Consider the following 21,750-nt stretch of genomic DNA (forward strand, 5'->3'; position numbering starts at 1 on the left):
AAAAGTAATGTGACAAGGAAGTATTCAATGAATGGCCTGACACTAGGAAGTTCTGAGAAACAAAGGGACCTTGGAGTGTTTGTCCATAGATCTCTGAAGGCAAAAGGGCAGGTTAAAAGGGTGGTGGAAAATACCTATGGGACACTTGCCTTTATCAATCGAGGCAAAGATTACAAAAGCAGGGGGACCATGATGGAGCTGTATAGAACTTTGGTGAGGCCACAGCTGGAGTACTATGCAATTCATGTCACCACATTATAGGAAGAATGTGATTGCACTGGAAGGGATGCAGAGGAGATTCACCAGGATGTTGCCTGGGATGAAACGTTTAAGTTATGAAGAGAGCAGAAAAAACTGAAAGGCGACCTGATTGAGGGGTACGAGATTATGAGGGGCATGGACAGGGTGTATAGGGAGCAGCTGTTCCCCTTAGGTGAAGGGTCAGGTACAAGGGGACACAAGTTCAAGGTAAGGGGCCGAAGGGTCTCTTCTGTACTGCATTATTTTGTGAACGGCGGGTCTCAGAGTCAGCATCCAGATTAGGGTGGCAAAGTTGCACCGAGCGGAATGAGGCCTCAGAGCTCCTGCGCACACCTGGCGCCGAGTCGTCTGGCTCAAGGGGCTGCGACAGCTCAGGTGTTTTTTTAATATTCCTCTTTTTGCCTTTTTTCTTATGAGGGAGTGCGGGGAAGTCGAGGGATAGGGGCAGGGGCGTCGCTGCCGGCTGGAGGGAGGTGGCTTTCTACCCCCCCCAACCCCTCCAAGGAGTGCCACTTCTTTCGGGGGGTTGCGTGCGCGAGGGAGACCTCCATCACTGGCGGCTCACCAGCACAACCCCCCGCCCTCGACACTCCATGTTCGGGATTGTGGGTTTTGCAGGATAACCACTGGCGTTGGGTAATGTGCTGACCGCTGTCATCCCGGGAACCCATGATGCATGGCGCTGGGCCCAGCACCTAACGCCTAACGTCAATGGATCCGGGCTGTTGTGGAGTGATGGTGGGGCGAGATGGGGTGACTCTCCCCGAGCTCAAGAATGCTGGGTTTGCGGGGTTGGGGGGTTTTGGTACGCACCCCTTCTTGGTCTTTTTCCACGCCTTCTTGTCCTCTGAATGCTTTCCCTCTTCCCTGCCGGCAGCCGAGGTCTCATTAGCTGCTGACGTTGCCTCCTCTTGCAGGGGTAGTGGTGATGTCAGTGAAGAGGGAGAGGGTGGCGGTGCTAGCCTCAGCCGCCCTGATGGCCGCGATGGCCTTAGAGAAGAAACATACATAGAACCATAGCGGTTAGCATTCTATCCATTAAAGTTTTTTTAATGGAATTAACATCCTCGTGGCAAACCAAAGTTTAAAAAAAATGAAAATGAATCTTCCTTTCATTTTATTTGCATTTTAAACATATTTATAAGCGCTAAACACTAGAAATATAGAACATTAACCTGCCAAAAAAATGTCTTCCAATGTCTCCTGCCTCTGCTAATAAAAAGATTTTAAAACTCATGGGGCGGGGCAATTTTTCCTAATCTGCCCATCTGCTTGCAGGCATGGCACCGCACATCATCATGGCACGCACGTCATCCGCGGACCAGAAGACGCGGTAGATTTCTCCCGAAGGGGATCTCAAAGCCCCCCTCCAGGATATCCTCTCGGACCAAGCAAACAAAGACTTGGTGCTGGGAGGAGAAGACATGCTTAAGTGGAGCATCTCTGAGGCAGGATGGAACGGGATCACCCCGGACCATACCTCCCAAGTCGATGGAGGTGGGGGAGGAGGAGGTCCATGGAGATAAAGGGAGGGGCATTGGAGAGAATAACTCTCGGCGGTAGCCTCCAGTGCGTCCATCTACCATGGGCCCTTTTTCCAGTGCAAGGTGGACCAACCGTTTGGTTATCAAGAAAAAGACGGCTTTGACGTACATTTTTGAGGCTGCAACAATGGCCGAGGGACCGGCTACTTCGGCCATTGCAATGATGCAGACATGGATTGACATGGTGGGGTGGGCGTAGCACTTCACACCGAACTTCTGCGCCAGCAGGGGAAAAGGTGGCAGGGTTGTGAGAGCAGTGACCTTGGAAGCCACCAATCCCACCTAGCTGGCCTTTGAATGGGTAGGTTATTTTTGGGCAGCAGGGGAGAGTGAAATGCCAGAGGTACTCTCCCCCTAATGGTATATGCGATAAGCGAGGGAGTGAGACAGGGAGGGAGGGAGAGAGAGGAAGGGGGAGACTGAAAGGCACAGAGGGAGGAGAGGGGAGGGAGGCACAGGAAGGTGGGTCACGAGGTGTGGACTGATTCCCCAGGTCGACTGGTGAGGAGAGAGTTGACCTTCAGAAGGAAGGGGCAGACTCGATGGGCCAAGTAGCCTAATTCTGCTCCTATGTCTTATGGTCTTATGGGGGATGGTGGTCTTTCGTGCCGCTGGTGGATGGGAGGACACAAACACAGCACACCACAATCTTCAGCCCTGGAGGGGTCCAAAATCAACACAGTTCATGGTAGTACAGACTGTCCAACTCCCATCCTGGTCTGCCTCTCAGCATATGCAGTCAGTGGGTGGGAGGCAGGACAGTACAGGACCTTCAGCCCGGGAGGGGCCCAGAGAAACAAAGTCTACCACAGTCCTCTGTTCAACTTCCACCCCCACTCAACACACCGATAGTTGAATGAAGCAAGGCACCAACCTTTCTCTCCTCGTGGGTCCTCCTCTGACCAAGTCCTCCAGGCTTCTCTAGATTTCAAACAGGCAGCCCCAGCCTCTGCTGTCTCCCTTAGTATTGCAGTGAGCAGGTGTTGGTGGAAAATAAAAACATGTAGTGCCTAAGTCTAGGCCTAGGCCCAAACCCAATCCTAGGGCCTCACTTGCAGACTCGCCGCTCTCTATCTCTCTCTCCCCTCTCCAAAGCTCCCTGCAATCACCTCCTCTTCAGCAGTAGAATTTTCCAGTCTGTGCAGAGCAAAGAGGAAAACTCACCCCTTCCCCAGCCTAGGTGGAAGGCCTCTCCTTCCCCATTTCCTCTTCCTTCCCCCAGGCAGCAATCACAGAATCAGGAGGGGCTACAACTGGCTAGCACACAACCCCCAGGCGAAAAACAATAAATAACAATAACACAATATCAAGCATACCAACAACATATCATTTATCAACAACAGTGCAAATAGGAACACAAAAACCACCAGCAACCTGCATGGCTCCCAAACTGGGAGCAGCAGATAGCTATTTTCACAAAAATAGGCCATAAAGGCATCCCAACACAACTTCCGAGTTGCACAGTCGAACCAGGCCGCCATCCCTCCACCTCTTCTTCTGTATCGGCATTTGATCTTATTAACAAGTAACACACAGGTCCAGATATAAGTTAATAAACAGTTAAAGCCATTAAACAAAATGTTCCATTGAAGATATCAACAAACTGCAAGAGCAAATCTTCCTCCATCTTCAGCCCAGTAGTTGGCCAGCCAAAACATCTCATGTCTCATTGCAGGTCAGTGAAAGTAGAAGGGCTGCTACAAGCAGAAACAAAGCCCTAGATATTTATTTGCAGTAGCAGCCAGGCTTCCTCCTCGCTTTCCCACTGTGGCAGCTTCCAACAGTAGAATCTGAAAACAGGGACAGCATCTGAACCACAGTAAAGTATACAAGTGAGAAAGCACCTCTTCTCCTTCTTTAGACTGGTAATATTAATACCTTTCCTTTGCCTCATTCCAGGCTTCAGGAGTAGAAAAGGCAGCCAGCAACACAACATGTAGGTCTTCAAGCGGTTTTGCAGCCAAACAGCAGGAGCACAAAGAACACGCAACCTGCAGCCAACTGGGGGATGTGAAGTGGTCACTTCAGTACAATTACCAATTCCCTACTGGCAATAGCCTTTAGCTGCGGAGCCAGAGGCCTGCGCAGTCAGTGGGAATTATCGGTGGTCGGCGGGGCATCAGGCAGGGGCTGAGGTTGCACAGGAACGGGAACACATGATCCAGGGGGTGGCATGGCGGACCCGTGAGCTCTGATACTCCTATTTATCCACCCCCCGCCCAGGTCATCTGCTGGCACTCCCCATTCTCCTCCCCTGTCTCTACAAACCCCACCGCCACCAAGACCGGGCCACCGGGGACTCAAGAACCGGGGCAGCAACCCCAGTTCCCCCGGGCTCATTGCCCGGGGGCAAGGATGGCTACTCACCTCCTCGGGACCCCATAGCAGCCCCTCCGCCAGCTTCATGTTTTTTAAAATGTGTATTAATCGGCAGCCGCGAGACCACTTGCTGGGGAGGCGGTTAGATCATGGGAGGTCATTAGATAGGGGTACGCTCACGCTAATTGTATGGAGATTGTCCTTAAGTGGTGATTATTGGATTTTCAGCACGCTACGGCGGGTTCCTGATTTAGCCAAAGGGAACCGGCTGGTTAGATCGCAAACCAATCGGAGCCTGGCGCAGTTCTCATTTTTGGCCTCTCCCGTGATCTAATGGCCTCGTCGCTCTCTCGCTTAAGTGCATCATGGCCATTAAATTAAGCTCATAGTTTTGTCATAATCCCCTTCAGTATAAAATCTATAAATGGAAAATATTGCAATTGCACAATGGGTCAGTCAATATTTGAAAGAGAACTAGTGCAGTTATGATTCTGAATTTAGGTGTAGCACTTCATAATATTCGTTCTGTTTTAAGTTTCATGATCCACAATTTGCCATTTTTATTTCAGTTAAGCTGGTGCTTGCAGCTCTTATTCTTGTCCTTGTAAGTAAACAGATAATACCACTTGGATATTCAAATTAAGCTTCACGATTGTAATTTTCTGCCGGGAGTCAGAGGCTGCTACCCAGCCAATCAAACAACTCCATTTTAATTAATATAATGGAGCTTCAAGTCTTCACACTGATATTTCCAACAGCTTGTCACTTATTGTGATTTCTATTTTTATCATTTCAGCAGCATCGGAATAGATTTCTGCTAAATATTAATTGTTAAATGGAGTGTACCACTGAGAGTATAATTAAAAAAGAAAGTAACATTAGTGAGATTTTGTTTTGACATCAACCTTTGTGCCAAACATTTGCTGATGAGAAAATATAAAATTCCCCACTCATTCTTCTCCTCCTTGCCTGAAGACACTGATTGTTACAGTGATCCTGTTCCACACATACCAGAAACTGCTCCAACTTGTCCATGTCGCCATTCTTCATCTCAACATAGACTCTTCAATTTAACAGAGCATTAGAACCTGCTCTAATTCCTTCTCGTGCTTACTCTTGACACTTCTAATAAAACTATTAATCTTTGATTTGTGGCAGTGTCTTAGAATCATTGAACTTTCTAGTACAGGAACAACCATTTGGAAAATCAGCAGCGGGATTTTCCGTCGGCGGGATCCTCCGGTCCGCCAGCAGCGCACCCACGCCCGCGGGTTCCCCGACGGCATGAGATAGCCACAATGGGGAACCCCATTGGCCAACTGCGGGAACGGAGAATCCCACTGGTGGCACGGGCGTGGAGGAAAACACAGTAGGCGGACTGGAGAATCCCGCACCAGGGGCGCAATTCTCCGGAAACGGTGCGATGTCCGCCGACTGGCGCCCAAAACGGCGCAAATCAGACGGGCATCGCGCCGCCCCAAAGGTGAGGAATGCTCCGCATCTTTGGGGGCCGAGCCCCCACCTTAAGGGGCTAGGTCGGCGCCGGATGAATTTCCGCCCCGCCAGCTGGCGGAAAAGGCCTTTGGTGCCCCGCCAGCTGGCGCGGAAATGACATCTCCGGGCGGCGCATGCGCAGGAGCGGCGGCGGCCGCTGACGGCATTCCCGCGCATGCGCAGTGGAGGGAGTCTCTTCCGCCTCTGCCATGGTGGAAACCGTGGCGGAGGCACAAGGGAAAGAGTGCCCCCACGGCACAGGCCCGCCCACGGATCGGTGGGCCCCGATCGCGGGCCAGGCCACCGTGGGCCACCCAGGACCCCGGAGCCCGCCCGCGCCACCTTGTCCCGCCGGTAAGGTAGGTGGTTTAATTTACGCCGGCGGGACAGGCATTTTAGCGGCGGGACTTCGGCCAATCCGGGCCGGAGAATCTAGCGGGGGGGCCCGCCAACCGGCGCGGCGCGATACCCGCCCCCGCCGAATCTCAGGTGCCGGAGACTTCGGCAACCGGCGGGGGCGGGATTCACGCCAGCCCTAGCGATTCTCCGACCCGGCGAGGGGTCGGAGAATCTCGCCCCAGATCTTTTTACCCAAACCCCAGTGTAATCCTAATTTCTTACTCACTTCCCATTTTTATTTGGGGTTTTCAAATATTTGAAATTATTGCATTCCTTTAATTTGAAGTATGGACTTAGGGTTTATGATAGAATTTAACATTCTACACAGTTGTAGTCAACCGCTACAAAGAAAACAAAAGGAATTAAACCGAATGGACCATCCGGCGTCGACCTCAGCACCGGAAATAACAATGTCAAACCCAGCCCTGTCAACCCTGGAAGTCCTCCTTGCTAACATCTGCGGGCCTCTGCCAAAATTGGGAGAGCTGTCTCACTGAAGACTTATGCACCAGAACTTGCCGCGCTCCTAACCAATCTGTTTCAGTACAGCTCCAACACTCGCATCTATGTGGCAATGTGGAAAATTGCCCAGGTGTGTCCTGTACACAAGAAACAGGAAAACCTAACCCGGCCAATTACCGCCCCATCAGTCTATTCTCAATCAACAATAAAATGATGGAAGGGATCATCAACAACGCTTTCACGCGGCACTTACTGAGCAATAATGTGTTCACGGATGCCCAGTTTGTGTTCCACTCGGGTCACGCTGCTCCTGACCTTATTCATGTCTTGGTTCAAACATGGACAAAATAGCTGAACTCCAAAGGTGAGGTAGGAGTGACTGCCCGTGACATCAAGGCAGCATTTGACCGAGAATGACAACAAGGACCCCTCGCAAAACTGGAGTCAGTGGGAACCAGGGGAAAATCCTCCGCTGGTTGGAGTCATACCTGGTACAAAGGAAGATGATTGTGGTGTTTGGATGTCAATCTTTTCAGCTCCAGGACATCTCTGCAGGAGGTCGTTAGGGTATTGAATCATAGGATCCCGACAGTGCAAAAGGAAGCCATTCGGACCATTGAGTGTGCACCGACCCTCTGAAAGAGCACCCTATCTCCATAACCCCACGTAACCTTTGGACACTAAGAAGCAATTTAGTATGACCTATCCACCTAACCTGTATATCTTTGGACTGTGGAAGGAAACTGGAGCACCCGGAGGAAACACTCGCAGATATGGGGAGAACGTGTAAACTCCACATAGATAGTCACCAAAGGTCAGATCGACCCCAGGCCCTTGTTGCTCTGATGCAGCAGTGGTAATCACTTTGCCACCGTGCCGCCCATAGTGTTCTAGGCCCAGCCATCTTCAGCTGCTTCACCAATGGCCTTCCGTCCACCGTAAGGTCAGGACAATGTTCAGCACGACTCCTCAGATAATGAATGAAGCAGTCCATGTGCAAATGCAACAAGACCTAGACAATATTCAGCTTTTGGCTGACAAGTGGCAAGTTACATTTGCGCCACACAAGTGCTAAGCAATGACCATCTCCTACAAGAGAGGGTTTAACCATCGTCCCTTGACATTCTACGGCATTACCATCACTGAAATACCCCATTGTCAACATCCTGGGGTTAACATTGACCAGAAACTGAACTGGACTGGCCATATGAATACTGTGGCTACCTGAGCAGGTCAAAGGCTCGGAATCCTGCAGCGAGTAACTCACATCCTAACCCACCCAAAGCCTGCCTACCACCTACAAGGCACAAGTCAGGAGTGTAATAGAATACTCATCACTCACCTAGATGAGTGCAGCTCCAACAACACTGAAGCTCAGCACCAGCCAGGGCAAAGCAGCCCAATTAATTGCTATCCCTTCCACAAACATTCACTCCCTTTACCACCAATGAACATTAGCAGCCGTGTTAACCATCTACAAGATGCACTGCAGGAACTCACCAAGGCTCCTTAGGCAGAATCTTCCAAACCCATAATTATTACCACCTAGAAGGACTAAGGCAGCAGATACCTGGCAACAACACCACCTGGAGGTTCTCCTCCAGGTCATTCATCATCCTGACTGGGAAATATATTGCTATTCCGTCACTCTCACTGGGTCAAAATACTAGAATGTCCTCCCTAACAGCACTATGGGTGTACCTACATCTCAGGGACTGCAGTGGTTCAAGAAAGCAGCTCACCGCCAACTTCTGAAGGCCACCTAAGGATGGGCATTAAATACTGACAGGTCAGTGAAGCCCACATCCCGTACAAATATGTAAAAAAACACATTGTGTAAATTACTTTTCAATCCTCCTTTTAATTCCATTTGTGGAAACTTTGCATTTGGGCCCACATGCTACTGTCTCAATTGCCAATATACACAATCATTAGCATTATCATAATCTGGAAGGCCTAATGACATAACCTCTTAATCATCTCAACTGTGTTCAAAATAACTTGAATGTCTGAATCTTTTCTTCATACTTGTGAATCTACAATGCTCCTTTTCCTTCCCTCCTATAATGGAATGTCTAAAACTGAACGCAATCATCCACCCCAGTTCACTTAAGATCTTCTACATGTTCAATGTTGCCTCCTAGAATCATTATTATTTTTTAATTTTTTAAAAATACATTTAAAGTGCCCAATTCATTTTTTGGGTTGTGGGGGTGAGACCCACACAGACAGAGGAAGAATGTGCAAACTTCACACGGACATTGACCGGGGCCAGGATTGAACCTGGGTCCTCAGCACGGTGAGGCAGCAGTGCTAGCCACTGAGCCACCGTGCCGCCCACCCTCATAGAATCATTAAAGTTTCTAGCATAGTTATAAGTTGTTTGACCTTCAATATATGTGCTTTTGTTTGCTCTCTGTTCAAGCAATCAGTAAATATTCCCTCTGCCCCATGTGCTCTATGTAGCCCTGCGTCTTACTTATAATATTAACCCACATTAATAGCTGCAATGGTCTCGATCTCAATCACACCCTGAGGCAAAACTTCAAAGTTAACAAAAGAATATTGGAGAATTGGTAAATCCTGAATTGGTTAAAAGCAAGTTGGGAAATTAAGAAATAAAAGTTTTAGAGAAGTTAGTTAAGCTGAACCCGACAGCATACACCTAAGGATCCTGAGGGAAGTGGGAAAACCCAGGAAGTTATATGTGTCCTTAAGGACTGAATATAGGCCAGTGTAATACCCATCTTACCCAAGTTGCAAAAGAGGATGAAGCTGGATTGCATAATTATGAGTCAGATAGTGCGATGGGGAAAGTTTGGGAATCTTTAATTAAAGATGAAATTACTCAATAGTTCAGTAAAGTTTCGTAAAGGTACTAGATATGGTGTTCCATTGGCATTCTGTTTTAGGACTCCTGATCACAGTACATCTATGATTTGGACATAGTGATGTCTAAATTTGCAGGTGATATTAAATTTGGAGCCATAGCAAATAATTTTGAGATTCAAAGGACGCTGCAACATTATACAAATAAGATGGTGCGATAGGCAAAGAAGTACCTGATGGAATTCAAAGTCAACTTTTTTGTTTAACAGGTAATCATTACACTTGGAATGGGAAAAAGTAAAATGATTGAGAGGTTCCGGTTCACAGGACAACAATAGTAACATCTCAATTGTATAAGACCATAAATAGAATAGAATAGTATAGAAACTTTACAGTGCAAATGGAGGCCATTGGGCCCATCGAGTCTGCACCGACCCTCTGAAAGAGCACTCGACCAAGCCCATTCCCCCGCCCTATCTCTGCAACCCCATCTAACCTGTACATCCTTGGACATTCAGGGACAATTTTATCATGGCCAATCCACTTAACCTGCCCATCTTTGGACTGTGGGAGGAAACCCACACAGACACGGGGAGAAAGTGCAAACTCCACAAAGGCAGTGACCCAAGGCCAAATTAAACCCGGATCCCAGGTGCTGTGAGGCAGCAGTGTTAACCACTGTCCACCGTGCTGCCATGGTATATTTTATGGAAAGAAATACAGCAGAAGAATGATATGGGGTGCAATCCTCCCATCGGGAGTCTAAGTGCCGACGCCGGAGTGAAAGCCGGAGTGTTTCACTCACGTGTTGGAGCCCGCTCCCAGCCCCCTATTCTCCCGCCTCAGGGGAGCTAGGAGCGGCATCGTATCATATACGCGCGCCGGGCCTTGGCGCCGCGTAAATGACGAGTCCGGCGCTGCGTAAATGACGTCACCCGCGCATGCGCGATTGCCGTCCACCCCGAGGCCGCCCCGCAAGAAGATGTCGGATGGATCTTGTGGGGTGGCGGAGGAAAGGAGGTCCTCCTTCAGAGAGGCCGGCCCGCCGATCGGTGGGCACTGATCGCGGGCCAGACCACATTTAAGGCCCCCCTCGGTGCAGGAACCCCCCCCCCCCCCCCAGGCCACACCCCCCCCCCCCCCCCCCCCCCCAGCGTTCCCGGGCTGTTCCCGGCGGCAGCGACCAGGTGTGGATGGCGCCAGTGGGAACCTGTCGTATTGGGCAGGCTGCTCGGACCATCCGGGCCGGAGAATCGCCACTCGCTCGTTACAAAGGACGGGCGGCGATTCTCCCAGCGGCCAGCCGTGATTCTTGCCGCGCCGGCTTGGGGGGGGGGGAGAATCGCGTGCGGGCGTCGGGGCGGCGTGGCGGGACACGCGCGGTGCCCCGGCGATTCTCCCACCCGGCGTTGGGGGGGGGAGAATTCCATGATGTCATGGTGAATTGATGTAAAATATTAGTAAGATCACAGGAGCACTGTGCACTTAACTTGCATGCTATAGGAAGAATATTGAGCCTACAGAGAGGGTACAAACGAGGTTGATTCACTTGGATGTTCCTGGTATAAGGAAATACCTTTGCAAAGAAGGATTGAAAAATTGTAGCTGTTTTAGTTAGAACAGTAAAGGTTATGGGTTTATTTGACAGATGAATAATGAAAGGATAGAAAAAAATAGTTGTCTAGAACAAGTGAGCATAAATATATGATTGATTATAAGAGATTTGGGACAGAAAGCAAGAGAAAATTAATATATACTGACTGGAATGAACTGCTAGCAGTAGTGATTGAAATATAAACTCACATGTTAACATTTTAGAATGGATGGACATCTGGAGCTGTCTGGATGCTGACTGGGAGATGTCAAAATTGTGAGATTAAGTATAGACTGAATAGTGTTCTGAGACTTGAGTTCATGTTCTTCTAATTATTACTGTTAGAAAACATTTTCTTTTCTTTTTTTATTTGACTTAAGGTGAGGATGAGGATGAATTTGAATTGTTCATGCTGCCACTAACTACAACATTTGAAACCCTGACACAGCTCTTCAACAGCAATTTCAAGGAAGATGAGGCCAAGGTATGTTTGTCTTCATTATTTATCAGACAAAATAAAACTAAGGTGTTGCCATGTACATGTCCATTTACCCCATTTACTATTTTAAAATAGTCCAAATGCTGCTGTAATTTAAAGGTTACATTGACTACTATTGTATGAACCACTTGGGCAATAAAAAGCTATGTGTAAATGTCAAGCTCTCAAGTCTCCAGAGGTAATGAGAGTTGTGTAAATGTGTAAGCTATGCATCAATTTCCCCATCAAATCCAATGTACTCCTATGTGTGTGCTATCAGCCTTAAATTATAAGTATGGATATTACTTTTTTGTTTTGAACTTGGATTGAATTTAAGATTGCACATCCTCATGTAGACACAATCGTCCAATGGAAATTGATTCATAACCCAAGTTTCCTGTGGTGATTTGATACACGCTATTCTGTATGGCACGTGGGGTAGTGCCCATTCTTCCTCTTGCCCCTCATGTAGGATGTCTAAATCTGACAGAAAACTAACTCACCTTGCCTGAGGTGGGCAGGATTCAAAGGGCATTCAAAAAAGCCCAGGACTTGCAACTTTTAAACAGACCTGTCTAAAACGTGAACCTGACGGAAGGGCTGGGAGCTGAGGAAGTGAACCACCTTTACTCTCAGGCAAAGAGCCCAGAGCCGCTGGACCCGGTTGGGGGTGAGGCACTCTCAGCTGGGGTGGGCCGCCATGGGAGTGGGGGGTGCTGGGGCAGCTCCACCATGCCAACCCCTGGATCGTGTGTACCTATTCCATGAGGCAACGCTTGTCCCTGCCCATCTGCACCAGCGACCACCCATAATCCCTACCTACTGCTGAGGCCTCTGACCGTGCAGCTGAAGGCTATTGCTGAATTGGCACCATTGGTGGCCACCATCCCCACTCCATGGGACGTGTCCTGGTTTGCACCCAGCGCCCCCTTCTCACGCTCGTTGCCCATAGGGCTCTAGTGTTCACCCCGGGACGGAGGGGCAACTGGTTCGAGCTCCGGCTGCCCCTGCGTCATCTGTCTCTGCCAGGCCTAGTGGCTCCCCGATGTCTGCATCATGGCGTCGGCCCGCTCGGCGATGCTCCTCAGTGATTGGGTAATGCTCTGCAGTGCACTCTGCAATGTGCTCTGCAATGCCTCGGCAATGCCCACCTGATGGCGGGACATGTCCAGCAGCACCTCATCAAGGTCAGCCTGGTACTGGGTCACATCCCTCAGTGAGTCAGATATTCTGTTGAGGCCCTCAGCCATTTCCGTCACTGACTGCGCGACGCCTTGGACACCTTCACTCATTCTGCCGACGTCGTGCACCAGGCTCCACTGCGGTTGCCACCCTAGCAGTGTTACCCTTGGTGCCGTGCATTGCTGGCGCCATCCGTAGCCTCTGGGACTCCTCCAATCAGCTATGGACCTGCTGGAGTGTCGCTGACATCTGCCTCTGGATGTCCCGTCCGCTCCCTAACGTCTCAATCAGCTTCGGAATTGCATGTTCCATAGCTCAGCTTCTAGCTGGGACCCAGCTGGGTCCTGGGATCCAGCAGACCTCTGACTCCTGTCTCGCCTGGGTGTTACTGCCTCAAACTGATGTATATCAGCACTGTGTGATGCTCACCAGATTGTGCCCCAGAAGCCTGACCACTAACGTTGCCCACTAAGATGTATGTCTCTGCGCATGTCTGTGGTGCAGGGTGGGATGGCAGCTGTGATACCTCAATTGTGGCATCCAAGGAGCTCTCCTCCGAGATGGTCTCATGGGAGGCGGGAATGGGGCCACCCCAGATTGGCGGTCCCGTCGGCTGTAGGACTGGCGGGAGAATGAACACATAATCAGTGGGAGGGATGGGCCAGTCTGCATAGCAATAACAACTCACGTATGACAGGTACTCTGGGTGGGGCCCGGTGGATCCTCACCTCTGCAGCCTGCACCAAACTCCGCATTGGTGACCGCTCTGTTCTCGGCCACCCCATTACCTCCAGGGCCCTTTCCTCGAAGGTTGTGAGGATTCTTATGTCCGGCACCCTTCCGCCAGTCAGGGCCCTCTCCCGACGATTGTGGGAGAGCTTCTCTTGCGGCGACATAGGGGGTGATTCTCCGAGCCCCGTGCCGGGCCAGAGAACCGCCACAACCGCGCCCTGACACCGGCGCGCGATTCTCCGAGGTGCGGAGAATTGGCCCCATTTGCGCCGGTTTGTTTGGCGCGGCGCGGGTCGCTGAAATCGGCAGGGCCGCCGATTCTCCGGCCCGGATGGACCGAGCGGCCGCGCCAATACGACAGAATCCCGCTGGCACCGTTCACCCCAGGACGCTGCCGGAAGGAACTCTGCACAACCGGTCGGGGGGCGGCCTGTGGGGGGGGTTCCTTCACCAGGGGAGGCCTCCGATGGGGTCTGGCCCGCGATCAAGGCCCACCGATCGGCGGGCCGGCATCTCCCCCCCGGGCCTACCTTCTGGCGCGGCCGGCCCCTGAACACCGACGCCATGTTGAGTCGGGGCCGGCGTGCTAAAGAAGTCCCCCGCGCATGCGCAGGTTGGCATGGCCCAACGGCGCATGCGCTGGTTGGCACGGCGCAAACTGCGCATAAGCGGGTTGACGCAGCGCCCATTGGGCGCCGCAAAAGGAGGCTGGAGCGGCATGAACCGCTCCAGCGCCGTGCTGGCCCCCTATGGGGGCCAGAATCGGTCGTACCCAGGCCCGGTTCGCGCCGTTCACGACGGTGCGATCACTTGGGTTCCATATTGAAGAATCGCCCTCATAGAGAGGGCATTGTTAGCCGCACAAGTGATTCATGGTGGGGCAGGGTGGTGATGGAACGATTGGGGGTGTTGAAGGGATGGGGGAAGTGACGGGAGAGTTGGGGGCCGCATGGAGAGTTGGGGGGGCTGGATGCTCACTTGGGGGTGGAAAGGTCTTGAGCGTGGAGGGTTTGCAGGCATTGAAGCCAACTCACCCATGCTGCCCATTGTAGGCCGTTGACCTTCTTGACATGGGAGGCCAGTCCTCCTGGTCATGCTTCCCGAGCTTAGGGGAACAGGACATCTCTCCTGGTCTTGACTGCATCTGGGAGCTTCCCCAGATCTGCGTCTCCACATTTTGGGGCCGGCCTTCAAGGCGCCATGGCTACAAGGTGAGTGGGGTTGGCTGTGCAAGTGCGCTTTAAGTGCTGTTTGGCCTTGTAAGCGGGAGAGGGGGGCTGGCAAGCCCAGTCCCGGCAAATCAGCTGGCGAGCCTCCATTTGCAGCTTGAAGCCCGTGGAGTCTCGTTAAGTGGACCAATTAACATTGAATAGCGTTCCCAGCCTCACCGGGATGAGCGCTGGAAAGCTCGCGGCAGTTCACACTTGCTGCCACACTTAGAAATCATTCCAGAGAATCGCACCCTTTGTCTTTAATTCAAACTGGAGAGATCAGTGATGACTTCGGGTTTTTAAAATGTTTTTATTGACTTTTCATATTTTATATCCAACAATTAATAAATTACAAATTACAGAACCGTGTCAAAAATAAGAAACCTAACACATATATTTATAATCAAGTGTCTTCACTGCAATTGTGGCCATGACCCCCCTTTAGTTATAGAATCATAGAATTTACAATGCAGGAGGCCATTCGGCCCCTCGAGTTTGCACCGAATTTTGGAAAGAGCACCCTACTTAAGCCCACGCCTCCACCCTATCCTCGTAACCCATTAACCCCACCTCACCTTTTTTAAGGGGGATTTAGCATGACCAATCCACCTAACCAGCACATCTTTGGATTGTGGGAGGGAACGGAGCACCCGGAGGAAACCCACGCAGATACAAATGTGAGGTTATCCATTTTGGTAAGAATAACGGCAAAAGGGATTATTATTTAAATGATAAAAAATTAAAACATGCTGCTGTGCAGAGAGATCTGGGTGTGCTAGTGCATGAGTCGCAGAAAGTTGGTTTTCAGGTGCAACAGGTGATTAAGAAGGCAAATGGAATTTTGTCCTTCATTGCTAGAGGGATGGAGTTTAAGACTAGGGAGGTTATGCTGCAATTGTATAAGGTGTTAGTGAGGCCACACCTGGAGTATTGTGTTCAGTTTTGGTCTCCTTACTTGAGAAAGGACGTACTGGCACTGGAGGGTGTGCAGAGGAGATTCACTAGGTTAATCCCAGAGCTGAACGGGTTGGATTACGAGGAGAGGTTGAGTAGACTGGGACTGTACTCATTGGAATTTAGAAGGATGAGGGGGATCTTATAGAAACATATAAGATTATGAAGGGAATAGATAGGATAGATGCGGGCAGGTTGTTTCCACTGGCGGGTGAAAGCAGAACTAGGGGGCATAGCCTCAAAATAAGGGGAAGTAGATTTAGGACTGAGTTCAGGAGGAACTTCTTCACCCAAAGGGTTGTGAATCTATGGAATTCCTTGCCCAGTGAAGCAGTAGAGGCTCCTTCATGAAATGTTTTTAAGATAAAGATAGATAGTTTTTTGAAGACTAAAGGGATTAAGGGTTATGGTGTTCGGGCCGGAAAGTGGAGCTGAGTCCACAAAAGATCAGCCATGATCTCATTGAATGGCGGAGCAGGCTCGAGGGGCCAGATGGCCTACTCCTGCTCCTAGTTCTTATGTTCTTATGATACGTGAATAACATGCAGACTCCGCACAGACAGTGACCTAAGCCGGGAATCGAACCTGGGACCCTGGAGCTGTGAAGCAACAGTGTTAACCATTGTGCCACCGTGCTACCCACACGGTATACATATTTTACAAACTCCAACATTGCCAAAGCACATATTTACAAGTGTCTATTTACTGTTTGGTTTCGGCCTTAAATTTCCCTCAGACCATTTCCCTGCGGCTTTGTCCCTTGCTCCTCACGTTCTGTTTTGCGTGCCTTCATCCCCCCTTCCTCTTCCTGCCCCTCTTTCCTTCCCCGACACCTTTCCTTTTCCTTTCTGTCCCGTGGCACATTGGCCTCTCCCTCCCCTTACTCTACTGGTTGCTGGCTACGAACAGGTCTTGAAACAAATTGGGGAACAGCTTCCAAGTCCTGTGGAAGCCTTCTTCCGATTCACAGATAGCAAATTTTATCTTCTCCAGCCTGGGAATTTCCTCCAGGTCGGACAGCCAGTCTGCAGCCTTTGGGTGTTGCTGTCCTTCACCAGCCGAGCAAGATTCTTTGGCGGGCAATCAGGGAGGCAAAGGCTTGGGCGTTGGCCCCCTCCCAATGAAGAGTTCTGGCTGCTCTGACACCTACCCCGAGGACCACCACTTTTGGGCAGGGCTCCACCTTACTCCCACAACCCTGGACATGGCCTCAAGGAAGGTAGTCTAGTATCTGACAAGTCTGGGGCATGCCCAGACGTGTGGGTGTGGTTGGCCGGGCCTATCTGGCATTGTTTACATTTGTCCTCCAGGTCCGGAAAGAACCCACTCATTTTAGTTCTGGTTTGGTGCTCTGTACCCCACCTTTAGCTACGTTAGGCTTAGCCCTGCGCATGTGGAGGTGAAGTTCGCCCTGTGCAATGCTTCGATCCAGAGTCCTCCCCCTATCTCTATGCCTAGTTCCTCCAACTATCTTTTCCTTGTCTCGTCTAGGCGGAGTGCACCTCCTCCAACATTCGCTCGTACATGTCCGTGTAGTTTCCCTTCCAAAGGTTGCCCGTGTCCAGCAGTTCGTCCACTGACGAGTGTCCTGGTATCTGGGGATATGTCATTGCACTGAGGGTAATCGCCAGTGGCTCAGTTGCCAGAGCAAATAGCAGCGAGGATCCCTGCCTCATGCATCGGTACAGCCAGAATGTCAGTACACTCGTCATGGGAGCATTGTACAGTAATTTCACCCAGGGGGTGAACTCTGGTCCAAACCCAGACCATTTCCAGTATCTCTATGAGGTAATTCCGAAGACCTAGGGCGGGATTCTCCACTCCTGCGCCGAAGTGCCCATGCCGTCGTGAACGCCATCGAGGTTCACGATGGCGCGAAACGGCCCTGATCCCGACCGATTCAGGCCCCGACAATGGGCTAGGATCGGGGCCGCGTCATCTACGCGCGCCAGGCCTTGTCGCCGTGTAAAGGCGGCGCCGCATAGATGACGCGGCCGGCGCCGCATAACTGGCGTCACCCGTGCATGCGTGGTTGCCGTCCTCTCTGAGTCCGCCCCGCAAGAAGATGGCGGACGGATCTTGCGGGGCCGCGGAAGGAATGAGGTCCTCCTTCAGAGAGGAGGCCCGACGATCGGTGGGCACCGATCACGGGCCATGCCACATTTGAGGTACCCCCCGATGCAGGATCCCCCCTCGCCCCCCCGCAGGCCGCCCCCCCAGCGTTCCCGCGCTGTTCCCGACGGCAGCGACCAGGTGTGGACGGCGCCGGGGGGAACCCGCCATTTTGGTCTGGCCGCTTGGCCCATCCGGGCCTGAGAATAGCGGGGGTGCCGGAGAATCGCCATTTATGTGTCTCCAGCGATTCTCCGACCTGCGGCCCGCGGAACTCGACGGGGCCGTTCCCGCCGCTTGGGAGGGCGTCGGACCGGCGTCCCGGGAAATTTTGGCGGCCCAGGCGATTCTCCCAATCGGCGATGGAGTGGAGAATCTCGCCCCAAGTGTTCTCTCCCTGGATGGGTCATTATCACGTTCAGCAGGTACCTGACGTTCGATGTTAGCTGCCTGCCTTTGATAAAGCCCGCCTGGTCCTCCGCGACTACCTCTGGCACGCCGCCACACCAGGGCCTTCACCTGGTCTTTGCATCTACGTTAAGTAGTGAGATGGACCTGTAGCACCCACACTCAGTTGGGACTTTGTCCATTTTGGGTATCGGCAATATTGAGGCTTTTGCCAGAGTTGGTGGCAGGGTGCCCCTTACTAACGAGTCTGCAAACATCTCCCGCAAGTGCAGGGCCAATGTTTATGCAAATATTTTGTAGAAGTCAGTCAGGAATCCATCTGGCCCCAGCGTCTTGCCCACCTGCATGGAGTTGATACTCTCCATGACTTCCCCCAAATCTAATGGTGCTTCCAGGTACCAACTCTTATCTTCTCCCATGACTGGAATGCCCAGCCCATTAAGGAACTGCTTCATCTTCAAGTCCTGCTCTGGGGGCTCTTGATAGAAGGTTGTGAAGGCTTTGTTGATCTTCTCTGGTGCAGTGACTAGCCTGCTGCTTCAGTCTTTTAATGAGCTATGTCTCTCATGGCTGCCTGCTTTCTCAGCTGGTGAGCCAGCAGGCGGCTGGATTTGTCTCCATGTTCGTAAAAGGACCCCCGTGTCTGGCGGAGCTGGTGCACTGTTTTCCCAGGAGCAGGTCAAAGTCTATTCTCCGCCAGTAGTTCCTCCAGTGTTCCTCTCCACCAGTCGTTCCATGATCAGGGTCGAGGAGTATCGCCATCCACCTTCAATATGGAGCTGGCCAGCTGTTGCCTAGCAACCCTCTCCTTCCTATCTTTGCGTGCCTTGTATGCAATCATTTCTCCCCTTACCACCGTCTTCAGTGCCTCCCAGTACGTGTAGGGTGAGATCACCCCATTCTGGTTGTTGGTAACGTACCTGTCTATGGCCTGTGATATCCATTCACAGAATACCTTACTGGCCAGGATGGCCGTGTCCAGCCTCCATGGGGGGGGGGGGTGGCATTGTGCCTCTCCTGTTCCCAATCTCACATCCACGTAGTATGGAGCGTAATCGGAGATTACAGTTGTGGAGTATTCTCTACCCACTATCCTTGGAAGCACCGCTTTCCCAACTATGAAGATGTCATTTCTGGTATATACGCTGTGTACCTGGGAGAAGGGAACTCCTTTTCCCCTGGGTGTGTGAACCTCCATGGGTCCACTACCCTCGTCTGTTCCATGAAGGTGTTCAGTTCTTCGCCAAGTTTAATCTTTTCCCCGACTTGGGGTTGGATCTGTCGATCCGTGGGTCCTGTCGTCCCCACCCCCATGATGGAGATGTTCCATTACACACCTGACTTGTATTTTGTAGATGGTGGACAGGCTTTGAGGGGTCAGGAGGTGAGTTACTCACCGTAGGATTCCTAGCCTTTGACCTGTCCTGGTAGCCACATTATTAATGTGGCTAGTCCAGTTCAGTTTCTGATCAATGGTAACTCCCAAGATATTGATTGTGGGGGATTCAGTGGTGGTAATGCCATTGAATGTCAAGGGACGGTGGTTAGATCCTCTCTTGTAGGAGATGGTCATTGCCTGGCACTTTTGTGCCATGTATGTAACTAGCCACTTGTCAACCCAAGCCTGGATATTGTCCAGGTCTTGCTGCATTAGGACATGGACTGCTTCATTATCTGTGGAACGGTGCTGAACATTGTGCAGTCATCCGCAAACAACCCCACTTCTGATCTGATGATGGAAGGCCGGTGTGGTAGTACCAGGTATTGCGGTACCTAAGAGGCCGATGACATTGGTTAGACCCAGGAGTCTACCATTGGCTGTTGTTACGTAGCTCCGCCCTGACAGGCGGGGTATAAGAAACGGTGCTGTCCCAGCAGCCTTCACTTTCTGTACCAAAGCTGCTGGGGAACAAGTTCTAGTAGATTAAAGCCTTCAGTTATGAAATCACTTCGTCTTGAGTGTAATTGATCGCGCATCACTTTAATCTACGAGACTTAAGCTGGAAGGATGGATCTCCGAATCAAACCGGAGTGCCTTCAACTCAGCCCCCACGCGGAGAACTCAGCTGCAATTTTTAAACACTGGCTGGCGTGCTTTAAAGGCTACCTCGAGACGGCCGGAGGCACCCCCACAGAAGGACAGAAAATGCATCTCCTGCGCTCAAGGGTCAGCCCTGGGATCTACCCCCTTATCGAAGAGGCGGAGAACTATGATGCCGCGATCAAACTGCTAGAAGGACATTATATCCGCCCTGTAAATCAGGTCTACGCACGTCACCTGCTTGCAACAAGACGGCAAAGCCCCCGGGGAATCGTTGGAAGATTTCTACCGGGTGCTACTGGTGCTGGGCCGAAACTGTGGCTGCCCTCAAGTTTCGGGGAGCGAGCACACGGAACTTTTAATCAGGGATGCTTTCGTAGCAGGTATGAGCTCCTCAGATATCCGCCGAAGACTCCTAGAAAGGGACACCCTGGGACTTAGAGAGGCACGGGCCCTGGCAGGGTCCATGGACGTTGCCTACAAAAACGCGCAGTCCATTGCGCGGCGGCCCCCTGGGCTGCGTGGCACCCATAGCGGCAGCCCCACAGACCTTCCCCCTGACCCCGCAAGCCTGCGCTACGAGACGGCCCGCTAACGCCGCCGGGCCCCGCTGTTTCTTCTGCGGGCAGGTGAATCATCCCCGCCCGCGCTGCCCGGCCCGCAGCGCCGCCTGCAAAGGGTGCGGCAAGAAGGGCCACTTTGTGGGGGTCTGCCAGGCCCGCGCCATGGCCGCGGTCTCCAGCGAACCCGGACCACCGCGGCAACCCCCCATTCAGGCACCGACCGGCTACCGCCCACACGTGCGACCCACGGGCGTGGCCATCTTGCCCCCCGGACCACACGCTGGACGGGTGGGCGCCGCCATTTTGTCCATCGCCGCCGCCATTTTGTTCATCCCCAGACACCATGTGCGACCCATGGGTGACGCCATCTTGGATGGGGCCCCCAGCACGGCCGACTACACGCTGCCCGATCAGAACTCGCAACTGCTTCAACTGGCCTCGGTGACACTGGACCAAAATCGACCCCGGACACTCGCAACCTCTACAACGACGGTCCTCATCAACGGCCACGAGACGTCTTCCCTGATTGACTCTGGGAGGACGGAAACCTTTGTTCACCCCGATACGGTAAGGCGCTGTTCACTTGTAACCCACCTTGTAAATAAAAGGATCTCCCTGGCCTCCGGGTCACACTCGGTGGAGATAAAGGGGTTCTGCCTAGCGAACCTCACTGTCCAAGGCAGGAAATTCGACAATTTCTGCCTGTATGTCCTGCGCACCTCTGCGCGGCTACCCTCCTGGGGCTGGACTTCCAATGCCATTTGCAAAGCCTGACCTTTAAATTCGGCGGCACTATACCTCCCCTTACTGTCTGCAGCCTCGCGACCCTTAAGGTCGACCCGCCTTCCCTGCTTGCGAACCTCACCCCGGATTGCAAACCCGTCGGCACCAGGAGCAAACGGTACAGTGCCCAGCACCGGATCTTCATCAGGTCAGAGGTCCAAAGGCTGCTGGGGGAAGGGGGTCATCGAAGTGAGCAACAGTCCATGGAGAGCTCAAGTAGTGGTGGTAAAGACCGGGGAGAAGCATAGGATGGTCATTGACTACAGCCAGACCATCAACAGGTTTACGCAGCTGGACGCGCACACTCTCCCCCGTATAGCCGACCTGGTAAACAGGATCGCGTAATACAAGGTCTTCTCCACGGTGGATCTCAAATCCGCCTAC

General features: G+C 51.8%; 1 protein-coding gene across 1 annotated transcript in view; it reads left to right on the forward strand.

Annotated features, from left to right (window-relative positions):
• LOC140427374 (ran-binding protein 17-like) overlaps positions 1–21,750 on the forward strand; it is a 1,937,807-nt gene that overhangs the window by 1,019,492 nt on the left and 896,565 nt on the right. Inside the window, exon 19 of the mRNA XM_072512921.1 lies at positions 11,283–11,386. Coding sequence (XP_072369022.1) covers positions 11,283–11,386 — 104 coding nt within the window. The remainder of the gene's footprint in view (positions 1–11,282; positions 11,387–21,750) is intronic.

This window comes from Scyliorhinus torazame, chromosome 7 (genome assembly GCF_047496885.1).
Source record: "Scyliorhinus torazame isolate Kashiwa2021f chromosome 7, sScyTor2.1, whole genome shotgun sequence".
NCBI lineage: Eukaryota > Metazoa > Chordata > Chondrichthyes > Carcharhiniformes > Scyliorhinidae > Scyliorhinus > Scyliorhinus torazame.